The following is a 16,272-nucleotide window of genomic DNA, read 5'->3' as shown; positions in this document are numbered from 1 at the left end:
GTTTAATGTTCCTGCTACTATTACTAACAAAATAGATGGTATGCTTGTGAATTATTTTTGGTAGAATAACTAGGGAAAAGGCATGCACTGGCAAAAACGTGTGATACTTCATTAACCCCGAGCAAGGACATGCCTTGGGATTCGTAGTATTAGTGCTTTCAATAAATCTTTATTAATGAAAAAACATGGCGACTGCAACAAAATCCAAATTTGTGATTGGCAAGGATTTATCAAAACACAAGTCAGTCCGCTTGATTGCATCATTATACTACCCGCAATCAATCTCAGGGTCGTAAGGGAAAAATAATGACTGGTTCTAGGTTACAAGCACATTGCCACTGGAAGCAAGGTTGGGGATGGTCGAGATATTATTGTTTCTCAACAGCCTTGCATTGGATGAATGAGAGCAAACCTATTTTTCGAGATCAAGTTCCCTTAGCAGAAGCTGCTTCACTCAAAGTGGCCAATCTATTCCTTTGCATCACCAAGGATGGAATATTCCGAAGATTAACAAACGTTTTGTTCCAGATAGCGCGCATCAAATTAAGGGTATAGAACTATATCCTACTATAGGAACATGAAGGATACACAATATTGGCCCTACACTAGATCAGGGGCTCACTCAACCAAAACGGGGTACAATATATTACTCCAACAACAAAGTAACATCTGCAGCATGATAAGACCATTACAGACGAGGTTTTTCGCCTACTTTGGAGTACGAACATCATGCCGAAATGGAAACTTTTCCTATGGAAGTTATACCATAATGGTCTAGCGACCAAACACAACCCCTACAGAAGAGGTATTAATCTTAGTAGTGATTGTCCATTCTGTTTATATGAAGCTGAGGATTGTCAACATCTTTTTTGAAAATAATTGTTGGCTATGGAAGCATGGAGTATAAGCCAACTAGATGTTCAACCTTGCTTCTACCACAACTCCAGTTGGTTTTGACATATGGATTCATGATTGGATAATTCAAATATGTACTCAAGATGGTTGCAATAGTGATCGCCTTCCCAAATTTGTTGGCATCCTATGGGCGATTTGGCAAACACGAAATGATCAAGTTTTGATACACTTGCGAGCAACATCAGAAACTCTCAACCTTAACATACAAGAAAGTGTAAAACAACATGCTTTGTTTATCCAGGTGGAAACCGCTACAACTCGTCGTTTACTCGACTCTTATGTTCCTCCAGCGTTCCATGTTTTCAATATAGGAAAGAGCACTTATATATGAACTCGATGACTACATTTCAGCTCGATGGCTCATGGGATAAGAAAACAAAAATGGGGGGTGCAGCATGGTATGCATACCCACCTTGGCCAGGTCTTCGTCGACAACAAGGAACTTTCCTTTATGTTAATTCCGCTTTGTTCACTGAAGTCAAGGCATGTAGCCTAGCTTTACAATGGGTAAAAAACAAAGGCTTGTCACATATTTACCTTCACACAGACTCCTTGCTACTTGTGCAATTATTGCAATCCAATGCGACAAAGGACATCACAGTCCACTGGACGATTTCCCACATCCGCACACCAAGTTTTTGTTGTTGTCGTATAATGAAGGTCAATAACTAGGTGGACTTCGCGCAAAATCTTCCGAGATGGTGTCGGGGGAATGTCAGGCTGTTAAGTTAAGATTATTTATATTGTTGTTGTTTGTACGTTTCGATGTAAAAAAAAATCAAGGTATAAACTGCGGACAACAATGACTAATCTCTCTCCTCGAGTGCTCCACTTAAGGATAAATGATTGGCTAAATAAATTTATTTACATTTACAAAGAGTAGGGATCGAACCTCCAACCAATTAATTAAAAGACGAAATCAGCGACCACTTAACCAACACTACTTGGTTATTTTCGTGACACCAATATTCTGTGTTTGCGACCAGTGAAGTGCTAATCCATTTGTGAGAATTGAAAGAATTTATGAGGTATTTTGGGAATGGTACAATACTATAATATATATCATTATTTGTGGCTGCATCTGATATGGGATTGATGGCAAAAATTAAAGTAATTGCTGGATTTCCATAAACTAATACACAAAGTCTTAAAAAAGACAGTCTCACGTTAGTCTTAACGTGAGACATGACCAGTCCAGGAGATATATATTATTAGAAAACGGACTGCGTCTTACAAATTCGTATAATAATATTTTGGCGAATTAGTTAATAGTTTTTGGTGAATTAGTTAAGTATTTTAGCACAATAGTTTTGAGCTGATAATTTTTATGTAAACTTCCATTGTTTTTTAGTTAACATGTTCAATATATTAGTTAGTCTTGTTCTATAATTAGTTATGATTAATTGAGCATTATTTTCGTTTCTAATATAAATGAAGAAACAACTTTTTTACAAATTTAAAATGTCAAATACAAAAGACAACCTGAAAAAATAACTTAAAACAACCTAGCATTTGGACTAATTATTTTACCAATTTCAGTTTGGTTCTTCGAATTTAGTTTTTTAGTCTTCCTAAAATGACTTTTTTTCTTGCACTTTCTCTCTTTGTTTATGAATCATACGAGTATAAAATAACCAATGTAGTTGTACTTGATGAGCATCATTCTTCTATGATTGGTTTTGTAGTTAAGATTTTGTTTATAATTGCAGTAGTATTTTCGTAGACTTCTTGGAGTGCCTTTCTTGCATCTTCATTATCTTGACTTTTGAGAATGAGATTGTAGAACTAATTTTCTCGCGGTTTCATATCATCATGGGGTCACATTGGTTTATCTATTCATTTCTCTTTTCCACACTTTTCTCTTTACATATCTAATCCACCTTTTGCCCATATACTTATGTAGGATTTTTGTGATTGAATGCATGTGCATGATTCTCAAGGCATGAAAATACAACAAATTTAGCATCATAACTATTACTTCATATTATTTAAGTATTACGAATAAAGTAATAACTAATAACATTTAGGTATTAGTTATGTTTTTCAAATAAAAAGTTCAACATTCAAATGCAAAAGTTAAGTTTTCGATACCAAATGTGATCTGATCTGTTTCTTCAAAGTTTTTGCAAGTGCAAGTTATCATCTAACAATGGGCAGTATATATTATCCTTTGTGATAAATATGTGTCAAACTCTTCTTTCACTTCAAATATGATAAACATCTTATGAGGGGAAAAAACAAAGTAAGTGTTTGTGGACATTGTCATTGCAAACTCGTGCTCAAATATTTTAATTACATCCAAATTAAACATCCAATGCAGGTTGTATGCAGAGAATGGAGGAGGAAAACAATACAGGTTTTAGGACGTCTCGATGGATTAGAGAAGAAAGAGAGAAGGTTTATGCGTGATACTGAAGTTAGGGTCAATAAAATGCATTATAATATGGAATATTTGATATAACTAATATACTGTAGCGCTTGACTAATATACTCCAGCGCTTAACTAGTATACTTCAGCAATTAACTAATTCATCCAGAAGCAATTTAAGGCTAGCATAACTAATAGGTGCAAGCGCTTAACTAATTCTACAGTTGGTTTGATGCACGTGTGTGATGTCAGCATGACATTAGTGGTCTCACATTAACACTAACATTAGACCGTCTCTCCAAAAACGGACTCAAACTAATAAGGCGTGTCTACAAAAAGATATGCGATATTTAGAAACTAACAAAAAAAATATAAACTAGTTAAAATTCTATAGAAAATAACTAAAAATATACATAAATTAATAGACAAAAAATGTGTCTTGAGTTGATGAAAAATGATTTATAAACTAATATAATTTTATCTAAAAATTATCAATTAAATTTGAATTGTTTTTTTTTTTTTTTTTTGCTAAGTAAGTAAGTAGATTAATGAAGCAACAATTACAACTTAAACCCCTAATAGGAGGCAAACCAACTAGGTTGGACTCCCTAACCTAGAAGGGGAACAAACCAAACACAATCACTAAAACACTTCACAACATTACCACCCATTGGTAATCTGTCGTAGTGATCTTCTTAGGCAATACAGCCATTACTCTTGCTCTAGTAAGGTCTTTCACCTGTTTCACACTTATGTCTATCCTTGGGATATACTGCTCCCTATAAGCTAGGTTTCTACAACTCCAAAGTACATATATTAAAGCACTTAGACTAGCTAACATTACATTTCTTTGAAATCTATTCCTGCCACTTTGCTGTATTCTGCTTATAATCTGTTCCAAATCTACTGATGGAGCTTGTAGATGTACCCAATCCATTATCTGCTTCAGACAAGCTTCACTATAGGGACAGGTGAAGAATAGATGTTGATGAGTTTCAGGTCCAGATGCACACAGCTGACAAAGATCAGTTGAGCTCATACCATACTTAGCCAATTTAGCTGTTGTCTGTAGCCTTCCTTGAACTGCTAGCCACATTATAAACATGTGTTTAGGAATACTTAGCCTATTCCATACAGCAACATCCCATGGTACATCAGTAAAATTTATACAAAGTTTTCCATACACTGCATTGACTGAATATGATGTCATTTGTGTCATTTTCTGCTCAGTGTATAACAACTTCAGCTTTTCTTTTACTATGCATACCTTCTTCCAGTACCAACTAGCATTCGGTGGAGGTTCATATGACCACCAATTACTATTCTTCAAATACACTGAATGTATCCATTTCAACCATACACTGTCTTGATTGGTTGCAACTGCCCACACATAATTTCCTAAAAATGCTATATTCCAAAGCATGACATTTCTAAATCCAATTTCACCCACTGATTTAGGCCTACATAATGTATCCCATGCCACAACACCTGGCTTTTGGGTATAATACTGGCCACTCCATAAGAAGCATCTGCATATGCTACAGATTTGTTTCAGTATATGCTTAGGTAATAAGAATACCTGAGCCCAATACATATGCAAGCTAAGAAGTACTGAGTTGATCAAATGTGCCCTAGCTATATATGAAAGGTTTTCGGAGCTCCACACTATAATTCTTCCTGTCATTTTCTCTATAAGAGCTTCACATTGTGCAGCTGAAATTCTAGCTTATAGCACTGATAGGTACTCCCAGATACCTAAATGGCAAATTCTCTTGTGCAAATCCTGACACTTCTGCAGCTCTTTGCTTTTCATTAGGATCCATACCACAAGAGTACATAGCTGATTTGTGAGCATTAGCCTGTAACCCAGATGCCTTTGAAAAGAGCTTAAAAGCTCTTAACATCAAATATATTGATTCAAATTCACCCTTGCAACATAATATGAGGTCATCTGCAAAACACAGATGTGTTTGCATCTAGGGTGAAATCTGAATGTCTTCAGTGTACTCATCTTTGTCAAAATTCTTGACAAATACTCCATGCATAATACAAAGAGTAAAGGTGACATTGGGTCACCTTGTCTCAAGCCTCTGGAAGATTTAAAGAATCCACTCATGAAATTTGTATTGTTTATATACTAATATATAATGTCTATAAACTATATAAGATATGAATAAACTAATACATAATATGTGCATAACTAATATAGATAATATCAAATAAGTATATTTTGATAAAAAATGTGTATCAACTGACACAAAAATCTGTTAGATTGATATCAAATATGGCTTAAATTGATAATAATATACCTTGAATGGATAAGTATATGCGTTAAATTGGTAAAACTATGTCTTAGTTTGAAACCCTTCTCTGTACTCAGTAGATTAATTATTAGGACTTATTCTCAGCCAAAACTTTACCTTTTGAAAATGGTAACTAGTCTTTAAGACCAGGCTATACCCCAAGTAATTATGTATTATATTTATTAATATTTTACTTTAAAATGATAACATCAAGTATCACTTGATTTAATGGTTAAAACATTAATATATATGCTTGTGATCATGGGATGGAATCTGATATCATGCAATTTCTCTTTTCTAGTGTATGTGGACTGCATGATATAAAACACTCTAAAAAAAAGCGTCACGTGACATCATTCCTTGTTTAGGAATGCTTTTTAATATATTAGTATAGATGACTTGTGACATGTTTCTAATAGAATTTTAATGGTTCCAGAGAAGACACAACTTAGGTTGTGGAGGTGCGACTCTGAGATCTCTTACCTATTAAGCTCCCACTTGATCCTTGAAAATAAGTTGTAATTGGATTTAAAAAATGAACCTATACTAATATCGATGCTTTGAATAAGATAAAAGCTAGTGTTTTGGCCCGGGTAATGTTCGGTTAGTTACAATTATCATTCATAAATTTCCTAATTAATTACATTAGCTTTTCGTAATATTCTGTCTAGTGCGGAATTGAAAAATGGACGTTACGGCATAATAAGTTATTCAAATAAAACTTCTAAGGAATTGGAGATAAAAAACAATTTCAATTGAATTTGAGTAAGAGAATGTTATTGCTTAATAAAAAGGTTAAAGATCAAAAAGCTAACCTACATGTTTTTTCTAATTACATATAATTGTAAGGCATTTATGTTTTACTTTGAAACATTGAGCATTGAAATTATAATAGATTAGTGGTTAAACTTTCACATTTTATTTCAAAGTTCATCTTTTCGAATCCTTTTAACTGCACATTGTTAATATTTTTGATTGAGATTATAAACATGTGTATTAGAAGTCTTAAAAGAGTACTACATGGCACCTTTTCTTTAATAGGAACGCTTTATTTGTCCTAAAGAGTTTAAGAGATAAAAAATTCCATTGAGAGAAAAATATAAAATACTAATCTTTCCATATTGGAGTTTCTACTACCTAGTTGTTCCATTCCGGGCATTCTGATAATGCCGTGGATAGTATTTGGATCCATACAATTGATTATTTGTCACATATAGAAGTGGTAATGACTTAAAGATATAAGAGTCAACAGTTGGAAAACTCCTTCCAAACATTTCGGTAACATATATGCCACTGAAAACTTTGGTGAAAGAGTAATAGGTTATTACTCCAAGGTTGAAGGAAGTAGCGTTGATCTCAAGGATTCATAATCTTGTATATTGATGATGATATTATATGATTTACAACCTAACTGCTATCAGTAGAAAAGGGAGTAATATATATACAAGAGTAAAAGAAAACCTAGAAAAGGAAAGAAAGGGAAACGGACCATGAAGCCCAAAGCCCAACATTGGGGAATAAATACAAGCAGTAGAGATGGGCTTTCAAACACTAGGAAATATAATCCTTTAGGAATGGGGGATGAAAATCAACCATGCCGAGCTTGGACATGAGAGTGCGAAACTGAGATGATGGAAGGACCTTGGTAAAAATATCCGCTATTTGAGACCGAGTCGGGAGATAAGTTAACTGTAGCAGGCCTTCAAGGACTTTTTCACGAGTGAAGTGACAGTCGATGTCGATATGTTTGGTGCGCTCGTGAAATACCAGGTTTTTGCCGATGTGGATGGCGGATTGATTGTCACAGTGGAGAGTGACGGGAGTGAGATTGGAGAGACCCAATTCTGTCAAGAGTCGAACGACCCATGCGACTTCGGCAGCGGCATGGGCCATGGCACGGTACTCAGCCTCAGACGAGGATTTGGAAATGGTTCCCTGTTTCTTAGACTTCCAACTGATGGGTGAGCCACCGAGAAGCAAGACATAACCGGTGAGAGATTTACGGGTGTCGGGGAAACTACCCCAATCAGAGTCAGAGTAGGCTTGAAGGGTGAGGTTAGGAAGGGCTCGTAGGAGAATTCCCTGCCCATGAGTGCGGTGTATGTAAGAGAGAACATGGTGGAGAGCTTTAAGGTGTTCGGTGCGAGGTTGTTGCATGAATTGGCTAAGGGTCTGGACAGCAAAAGAGATGTCAGGGTTGGTGTGAGTTAGAAAGTTGAGTTTGCCAATGAGGCTACGGTAGGTTGTAGCATCGGGAAGGAGAGGTCCATCATCTTTGCTTAATTTGAGGTTGAGAGGAAGGGGAGTAGTGGCAGGTTTGTAGGTAGAAAAGCCACTGTCGGCTAAGAGCTCTTCGGTGAATTTGTGTTGAGTGAGAGAGATACCATCGGGAAGGTAAGCAAGTTCAAAACCCAAGAAACAACGGGCTTGACCGAGATCTTTGATGCTGAAGTAAGTGGCTAAGAAGGTTTTGATGGCTTGGATAGAGAGGGGATTGTTGCCAGTGACAAGGAGGTCGTCAACATATATAGTGATGATGGTGATGTCGGAGCCTTCACGGTTAAGAAACATAGAGTAATCATTCTTTGATTGGGAGAAGCCATGGGAGAGAAGAGCATGGGTAAGTTTAGCGAACCATTGGCGACTCGCCTGTTTCAAGCCGTAGATGGACTTTTTGAGTTTGCAAACATGATTAAGAGGGTTAGGGAAGCCCTCGGGAGCTTTCATGTATACCTCTTCATTGAGGTCACCGTGAAGAAACGCATTGTTGACATCCAATTGGTGAAGGGGCCATGAGCGAGCAGCAGCTATGGCAATAAGGCAGCGGATGGTGGTCATTTTGACCACGGGGGAAAATTTTTCATCAAAATCCACCCCGGGAATCTGTGAAAAACCGCGAGCAATGAGTCGGGCTTTATATCGATCAATGGTACCATCATTGCGGTATTTGAGCTTGTAAACTCAACGGCTTCCGATGGCTTTCTTGCCGGAAGGGAGAGCGACAAGATCCCAAGTGCCATTGTGAATGAGAGCATTAAGTTCATGTTGCATTGCAGCCTTCCATTCAGGATGATGAGAGGCCTCCGAAAAACACCTGGGTTCATGGTTAGCAGAAACAGATGAAACCAATGCATGAAAACTATTAGGCAACGGAGAGTATTGGACAAAGTGGCACCAGTGACCGATGAGAAGAGATGTGGGAAGAGTGGTATCATAATCTTGGAGATATGTAGGGCGAGTGTGGATGCGGGAAGAGCGACGGAGATTGGTGTCGTCAGGAGGATGATTAGAAGGAGGCGAATTGATTATGGGAGGAGAGAGAGATGGAGTTGGAGGTGGAAGTGGTGTTGAACCGGTGGCAGGAGGAACCGAAACAGTAGGGTGAAGAGTAGTGGAGTCGGTGGGGTCGGGGGGTGGTGTATCAAAAGGAGTGGAGGACGGTATGTAAATGGGGTCCAAGGGAGAAAAAGGAGATGAAGATGTTTTCGCTCAACGACTCCATTTTGTTGAGGGGTGTCACGAATAATGCTAGTTTGGTGTTCTATTCCATTGGCACGATAAAATTCTTTGGCATATCCTTCACATAGTTCCAAAGCATTATCGGTTCTAATGGTTTTAATGGTGGTATTGAAGTGAGTTTGAGCGTAGGCCATGATGGATTTGATGATGGAGAGAGCATTGGTTTTGGATTGCATTAAGTGTGTCCAAGTGCATCGAGAGTAATAGTCGACAATGGTGAGGAAGTATTTGTGGTTGGCATGAGTGGGATATTTGTAGGGCCCCCAAGTGTCGATATGGATAAGCTCAAAAGGGGAATGTGTTTTGATGGAGCTGATGGGAAATGGTTTGCGAGTTTGACGGGCCTGAGGACATACATGACATACATGAGTATTGGGCCTGCCACGTGGCATACAAGGTATAAAATTTAATTTATCAAAAGGCAAATGGCCCAACCGTAAATGCCACATTAAAATATCGGTTTTGTCATTGATAGGATCATGGGAAACATTACAAAAAGATTTCTTAGTCAAAAAGTCTGTAATTACAGAGGGAGAAACAACAGCATTACAATTTTGTTTTATGCTATTTTCTGAAAAAGGTAAAATTAAGTTATTTGCAGCAAGAGTGGTATTATGGACTTCATCTTCTCTCTCCAAAAATATGTCAACAAAATATAGCCCATTCTTGTGTTTACCAAGAGGCATAGGCTTGCTCATGGAATGGTCCTGAATAAAACAAGTGGAAGAGGAGAATGAGATGTGATATCCTAAATCAGAGGTGAGTTTATGTATGGAAATCAGATTGAAATGAAATTCGGGAACATGGAGAACATTATGTAATATGAGATTATGTCGTAATTTCACGCTACCTATGTGTTTTACTTCGGCTTTATGACCATTGGCAGTGCTAATATGGTTTTGTGGTCCTGTGACCTTTTTATAGTTCAAGAAATATGATAGATGTGGTGTGATATGGTCTGTGGCTCCACTGTCCAGAATCCACATGGGTTGCATAATAGAAGTCATGGAGCAAAGGACTTTACCTGCAAGCATGGCTGCTGGATTGGTGTCTTGGGATGTGTTGGTGCCGCCATTCAGATTTTGTTTGTTTATCATCTCCATGAGCTGTTGGATGGGTTGACGATTAGAGCTATCTCCCTCATTCATTTCAGCTTGACTTGTATCATTTGAACAACAAGCAGCCACCTTTTTACCTTTCCCATTGTAGTTGTTAAAAAACTTGTGATTTGGTGGGTATCCATTCAACTTGTAGCATCTTTCTGTTGAGTGCCCCGACACTTTGCAATGTTCGCAGTAATAGTTGTTTTTCTTCACCATATTTCCCTTATAACCTGTGATCATTTGTGGCCCTTTTTGATACTCATTCGTACCCTTGCCATTGTTAGGACTTTGTTGAAATCTTCTGTTGAAAGACGCCATTGCAGATGCTTCTGGGTCTACGGAAGGAGCTGCTGTAATTTCTCGTTGTCTTTCTTCTTCAAGAAGAGAATGGTAAGCTTGGTTAACTGAAGGTAGAGGAGATTTCATGAGGAGGTTTCCCCTTGTGGTGTTGTATGGCTCATTAAGACCCATGACAAAGTGCATAAGATGTTGATTTTGAAGAAGTAGAGAAATTGCTTGCCCGGAACCGCAAGTACATGGAGGTATATCTATGGCTTCCATATATTCATCATGGAGACATTTGAGTTTGGTAAAGTAATTCGTGATAGAAAGGTTGTTTTGTGAGAAGTTTGTGATGTCTTTATGAATCTTATATATTTTGGTTCCACTCATATGAGCGTAACGAATCTCAAGTTCAGACCAAATTTCGGCCTATGAGTCACAATAAAGGATACTTGAAGCTATATCTTTTGCCATGGAATGTATTAACCAGGATATAACCATATTATCACAGTGTTCCCACTGGCCAAGATGAGGAGATGAGCTAGCAGGTCTTGGACATTTTCCGGTGACAAGTCCGAGTTTGTTTTTGGCTTTTAGAGAGATTATGCAAGCTCTCTTCCACTGGTTGTAGTTGTTACCGTCAAGTGGTTCTGGAGAGAGAATATAACTTGGGTGGTCCGCATGGTGGAGAAAAAGGGTGTGAGATTGGTCTATTTTTTGGGTATCTTCTGGGATGGCAGTCATGGTGAAAAGAGAATAAAGGTGCTTCCTTTTTTTTTTTGAAAGAAGGAAGAAAGAAATGAGAGAGAAAGATGCGTGACTTACAATGAAAAATAAAGTTGGGAACTTTATTGGTTGTGCTGCTCTGATACCATGAAAACTTTGGTGAAAGAGTAATAGGTTATTACTCCAAGGTTGAAGGAAGTAGCGTTGATCTCAAGGATTCATAATCTTGTATATTGATGATGATATTATATGATTTACAACCTAACTGCTATCAGTAGAAAAAGGAGTAATATATATACAAGAGTAAAAGAAAACCTAGAAAAGGAAAGAAAGAGAAACGGACCATGAAGCCCAAAGCCCAACATTGGGGAATAAATACAAGCAGTAGAGATGGGCTTTCAAACACTAGGAAATATAATCCTTTAACCACCATGTAATGTAAGCATTTGAGAGGGAGGGGGCGACATGTATTGATACCCCAAGTTCATTTTTTTTTAAGGCCTTGTTTGCTAATTAGAGGTTAGTTATTTGCATTATTAGCTATTAGTGGTTAGCTGATTTTAGCAGATTTGACTAATATATATTTGTGAAATTGTTTGGTATACAACTGTTAGTTGATATGTATTTATTAGGTAAAATGACCAATAAGATTATTGGAATAATTTATTAGTGGATTTTTTTTTTATAAAAGATGGTAAATTTAACAAACTCTAGTTATATTAGTTAATACACAACATATAATATATATACACAACTAGAACTCAGAACTCGTTGTACGCAGAGGAAGATTATGGCGAAGAAATTATTATTTTCGTTGCATATAGTCCAAATTTTGGAAACGACTAGCCATAAATCTATGTTGGGCGACATAATCTAGTATACGTATACTAAATTAGATAGGCAGTGTAAGTTAATAAAATGATACCGGAGCAATTACCTAATGCTACCTGTAAAACAGGAAACCGTCGTGTGCAACCAGTCCCATCTTTTCTGCCATCACCGGAATATCCAGATGGACAAGAACAAGTATAGTTTCCTGGAGTGTTGGTGCATGTCATAGAGCAAGGAGTATCATTTGGATCAGCACATTCATTAATATCTGGCAAAAAAGGTGTATATAATTAGTTTTATTGCATAATTCCAAATATTCATGAATTAGTTGAATTGTATAGATTATGACGCATGTAAGAGTGCGAAGATGCTAAATAAATGATACATCACTCCTGCTCATATGAATTGGACTATTTATTAGCTAGGAGTGCAAGAGAATAGAGATTTCTACTTCTTAGTATTTCCATTGAGGGATCTACATTAACGTAAAAGGGTCGACTCTACGCGAGTACGCGCCACTTCCACAGAAATAATAACGTCATCACCTCTCTGTTAAGATGTTAACAACTTGTTTGGTAAAAGGGATTTAAAAGAAAAAGTAAGGAATTACAAGAAAACATTCCATAGGTGTTTAGAGAAATGAGTGTAGAGAGAGATCGAGAGGGGCTAGTGGGTGAACCTTTTCCACCACCTCCACCTCGGCCCCCGTCCATGCGTGTGTCTGCCTACTTAACCCCACCGTTGATATCCTACTTGTCAATAGTCTCCCAATCCCAGTCTCAAACCCAAGCCTCTTTCTTGCTTTCCCCTAGCCCTTTAAACCTAAACCCTGTTTGCACTTCCTCCCCCCGTCTCCTTCAACACTGCCTCCGACTATTTCTTTGACTCTAAGAAAATCTACAGTGAAGAGTGGACCAGGGCTATATACCCTCATAGGACTGTGTGGGACTGGAAAAGTGTGTGGATTGCCCCCCGCCACCCCAAAGATTCAGATTTTTCTCTCGGCCTACCTATGGAATGGTATCCCAACAAAAGACCCCTTCACATCAGAAGAATACTTGACAACCCTAACTGCCCTTTTTGCCAAACTATCACGAAATCTTGCATTCATGTCCTTAGGGACTGCATAAGAGCAAGAGAAAATGACTAACACAAAATTTGAAGTCCTAGACCTTTGTGAAAGACCAGAACAATATCCCTTGGGCCACCCTTTTTTCATTCATATGTTGGAGAATCTGGATTAGAAGAAACTAGTGGGTCTTCAGTAGTAAGGATCAGAAACGGGAGCTTTTTTGACAATAATAAGTGTTTCTAGCCATATAATATGCTTGCTCAAGACCAAGACCGAACCCGAACTCAACCACAAAAATCCTGCAACCTAACTTGATTTCCCCAAACCATGACTTTACTATAATAGTGGATGCTTCCTTCTCTTCTTCTAATCTCCACGCAGGCATGGGTGCTACCTGTAAAAACTCAACAGGCCACTAGGTGAAAGGCATATGTGGGAACATAATCAACAATGATGCTAGTCTTGTAGAGATACTTGCGATTTACAAGGCAGTGTTGTGAATAAAAGCTAATTTAAGCAATGGACAAATTGCATTATTCTCTCTGATTCCTTGATTGTTGTGGACTGTATAACTGGGAATACAAGAATTAAAGATAGATATAATAATTATACTATCATCTGCAAGGAGTTACTATAGGGGGAGGAGCAAATCAAGCCGGAAAAAGTGGAAATGGCTTAAGTTGAAGAGGCCGAAATTTCATCTAGAGCAATTCGCCAGGGAAGTGAGGAGGTGGATGTATTTTGCCAATTTTGTATAGCCCTATGGGTGAAATTAGGAACTAATCCAAATGATATTACTTTCGAACAATTATGTAAATGTTGTAATAAGGGGATCATAAATCCTTTCGCTAGCTAGGTTAGCTAAACTCTGATTTACTTTGATATTTTGTTCCAGTTAACCAAAAAAAGAAGCTAAATAAAATAAAATTATGATAACAAAAAAAACTGCATAACCATTTTTTTTTAAGTAAAGGTATATATACATTGAAAGAACAAAAAGATTTACAAACTAGCTTGCAGTCTCTGAGAGAAGGCAGACCCCTCCCATAGGGGAGATAGAACAATCATGTAGGTTATGCACGACAATTTAATTAAATGAAATTTTAACACCAACAATTGCTTACTTTTAATTTTTTTATCCTTTTCATTTAATTTGGTTTTTGTTTTACTATACCCAAACACCACTTCTAATTAGAATTCAAGGTTTTCAGTGGAGATCCGCTTTATTTCCTAAAATAAATGGGTTCATTTACTAAATTAATGGTTAGGAATACACGAACAGAAAAAATAGAGGAGCTTTTAGGAAATCAACATTTTTACAAGCTTAGGTGTCATTATTAGTTGATCTGTATTACCCATTACCCAACACCCATGGCGGACATCACAAGGTGCAAGTGGCTTTCATGGTACGAGACACGATATACTATAAAGTATAAAGTATCAGCAATCGAGGACTGACATCGTCACCTTATTGGTTACTACAAACGACATACAAGAAAAAGCATTGCCAGTCAGGTTGTTCGCAGTTGTACACTTGGCCAAGGATTAAACATTTTGTCAAACTATGTAAATAAAAAAAAACAGATGATTTCTCTTTGTTTTTTGATCGTAGAAACCATGTTGTAGTGGATTGATACGTAGCAAATTAACGTGTAGGTCAAAGAGTTGAGTTGTCAAAAATTCACCCAACTCGAAAAATCAAGTTGAAGTTGTTATGATTAAGAGTCAATGCACACCCGAAAACTAGCTAGATTTGAGCCGACCTAGTATAATTGATTCGTCCTCAAAATTTGAAAATGACCAACCAATTCAATCATATGCCAAAACAAGTTACCAATATTGATATTAAGGCTATGTTTAGTTCACCTGAAATTTTCTAATTTGAACTTATCTGATCTGAACTTTTTTTTTTTTGATCTGATCTGATCTGATTTGAACTGAACTGATCTGATTGCAATATCTTATTTTTTAGATTTTTCTCAATATATAAGAAAAATTTATAGTCATGTGGGGTCTTGTTTGATTCGTCTCAATGAGTACTTTATTAATATTCAATTACTATAATTTTTACTAATATTTAATGAAAGATATTTAATAATAATAATAATGAGTTTTTGAATATAAACATCATCTGATCTGATCTGAACTTATTTTTTCTGATCTGGTCTGATCTGATCTGATTAGATCTGAAATAAGCAAAAATAAGGTGAACTGAACATAGCCTAAGCTATTCTGATTTTACTCAAACCAAATTTGATTGGGCCTCATCATTAGGCTTGTATGATTCATTGACATGATCTGACCTTGATGTGACTAGAAACATAAGATGACCCAACCAAAATCCAAACTGAATATATGGATTAATGCTTAAAGTTTAGAGGGAGGCGGGTGGATTTTTGATGGGATATGGAAGAGAGAGAGTTAGGATAGGAGAAACTAATTGAGGAAAAAGATAATAATCTACTCATAAATAACTACGACAATTTTATTAGTGCATGCTATTCATCTTATTAATAAAATACAACTTTAAGAAAATAAGTGCTCATGCAAGTTCCAGCAAAACTATTATGTTCGGATTAGTTTTGATAAGCTATAATAAGATCTAATCAATTTCAATAAGGTTTTTTTTTTTTGTTGTGACAATCATAAATATAAGATACAACGAGTTTATACAAGTTCAATTCAAATAAGTTAAGCAAAATTTAGTTGAGATGATGCACCTTGAATATTATTAGGACAATCATGTTTAACAATGTTAAGTTGGTTCAAATTCTACATATATCTAAAAATATAATCATAATACTCCCTCTTTTTCTTTTCAATTAATATACTTTGTATGTTGAAATTATTCGCATACTTCACTTTGATCATCATTTGAGATATATACATCAAGATAAATATAGTCATTTGAGATCTTGTAGATTAGCATCGACATATATTTTTCATATATCAAAATTTTAGAATTTTACTTGTTGGTAACTATATATATATTAAAAGGCAAAGTTCTGCATAGACAAGTATACAGTCAAATTGCATAGATTAAAAAGGAAGAGAGATAGTAACTTATACGAGTAATACTAGTAATCTATATATATATATATATATATATATATATATATATATGAGGAACTTTTCGGGGTCATAGAGCGTGTC

At 36.4% G+C, this 16,272-nt stretch overlaps 1 protein-coding gene across 1 annotated transcript in view; it reads right to left on the bottom strand.

The window, feature by feature from the left end:
* Positions 1-16,272, bottom strand: part of LOC125494895 (wall-associated receptor kinase 2-like) — a 30,854-nt gene that overhangs the window by 9,773 nt on the left and 4,809 nt on the right. The window contains exon 2 of the mRNA XM_048638767.2: positions 12,154-12,315. Within this exon, the coding sequence (XP_048494724.2) occupies positions 12,154-12,315 (162 nt within the window). The remainder of the gene's footprint in view (positions 1-12,153; positions 12,316-16,272) is intronic.

Source organism: Beta vulgaris, chromosome 2, assembly GCF_026745355.1.
Source record: "Beta vulgaris subsp. vulgaris cultivar EL10 chromosome 2, EL10.2, whole genome shotgun sequence".
Classification (NCBI taxonomy): Eukaryota; Viridiplantae; Streptophyta; class Magnoliopsida; order Caryophyllales; family Amaranthaceae; genus Beta; species Beta vulgaris.
Note: the sequence above shows the minus strand (reverse complement) of the source record. Positions and strands in the feature narration are given on the sequence as shown.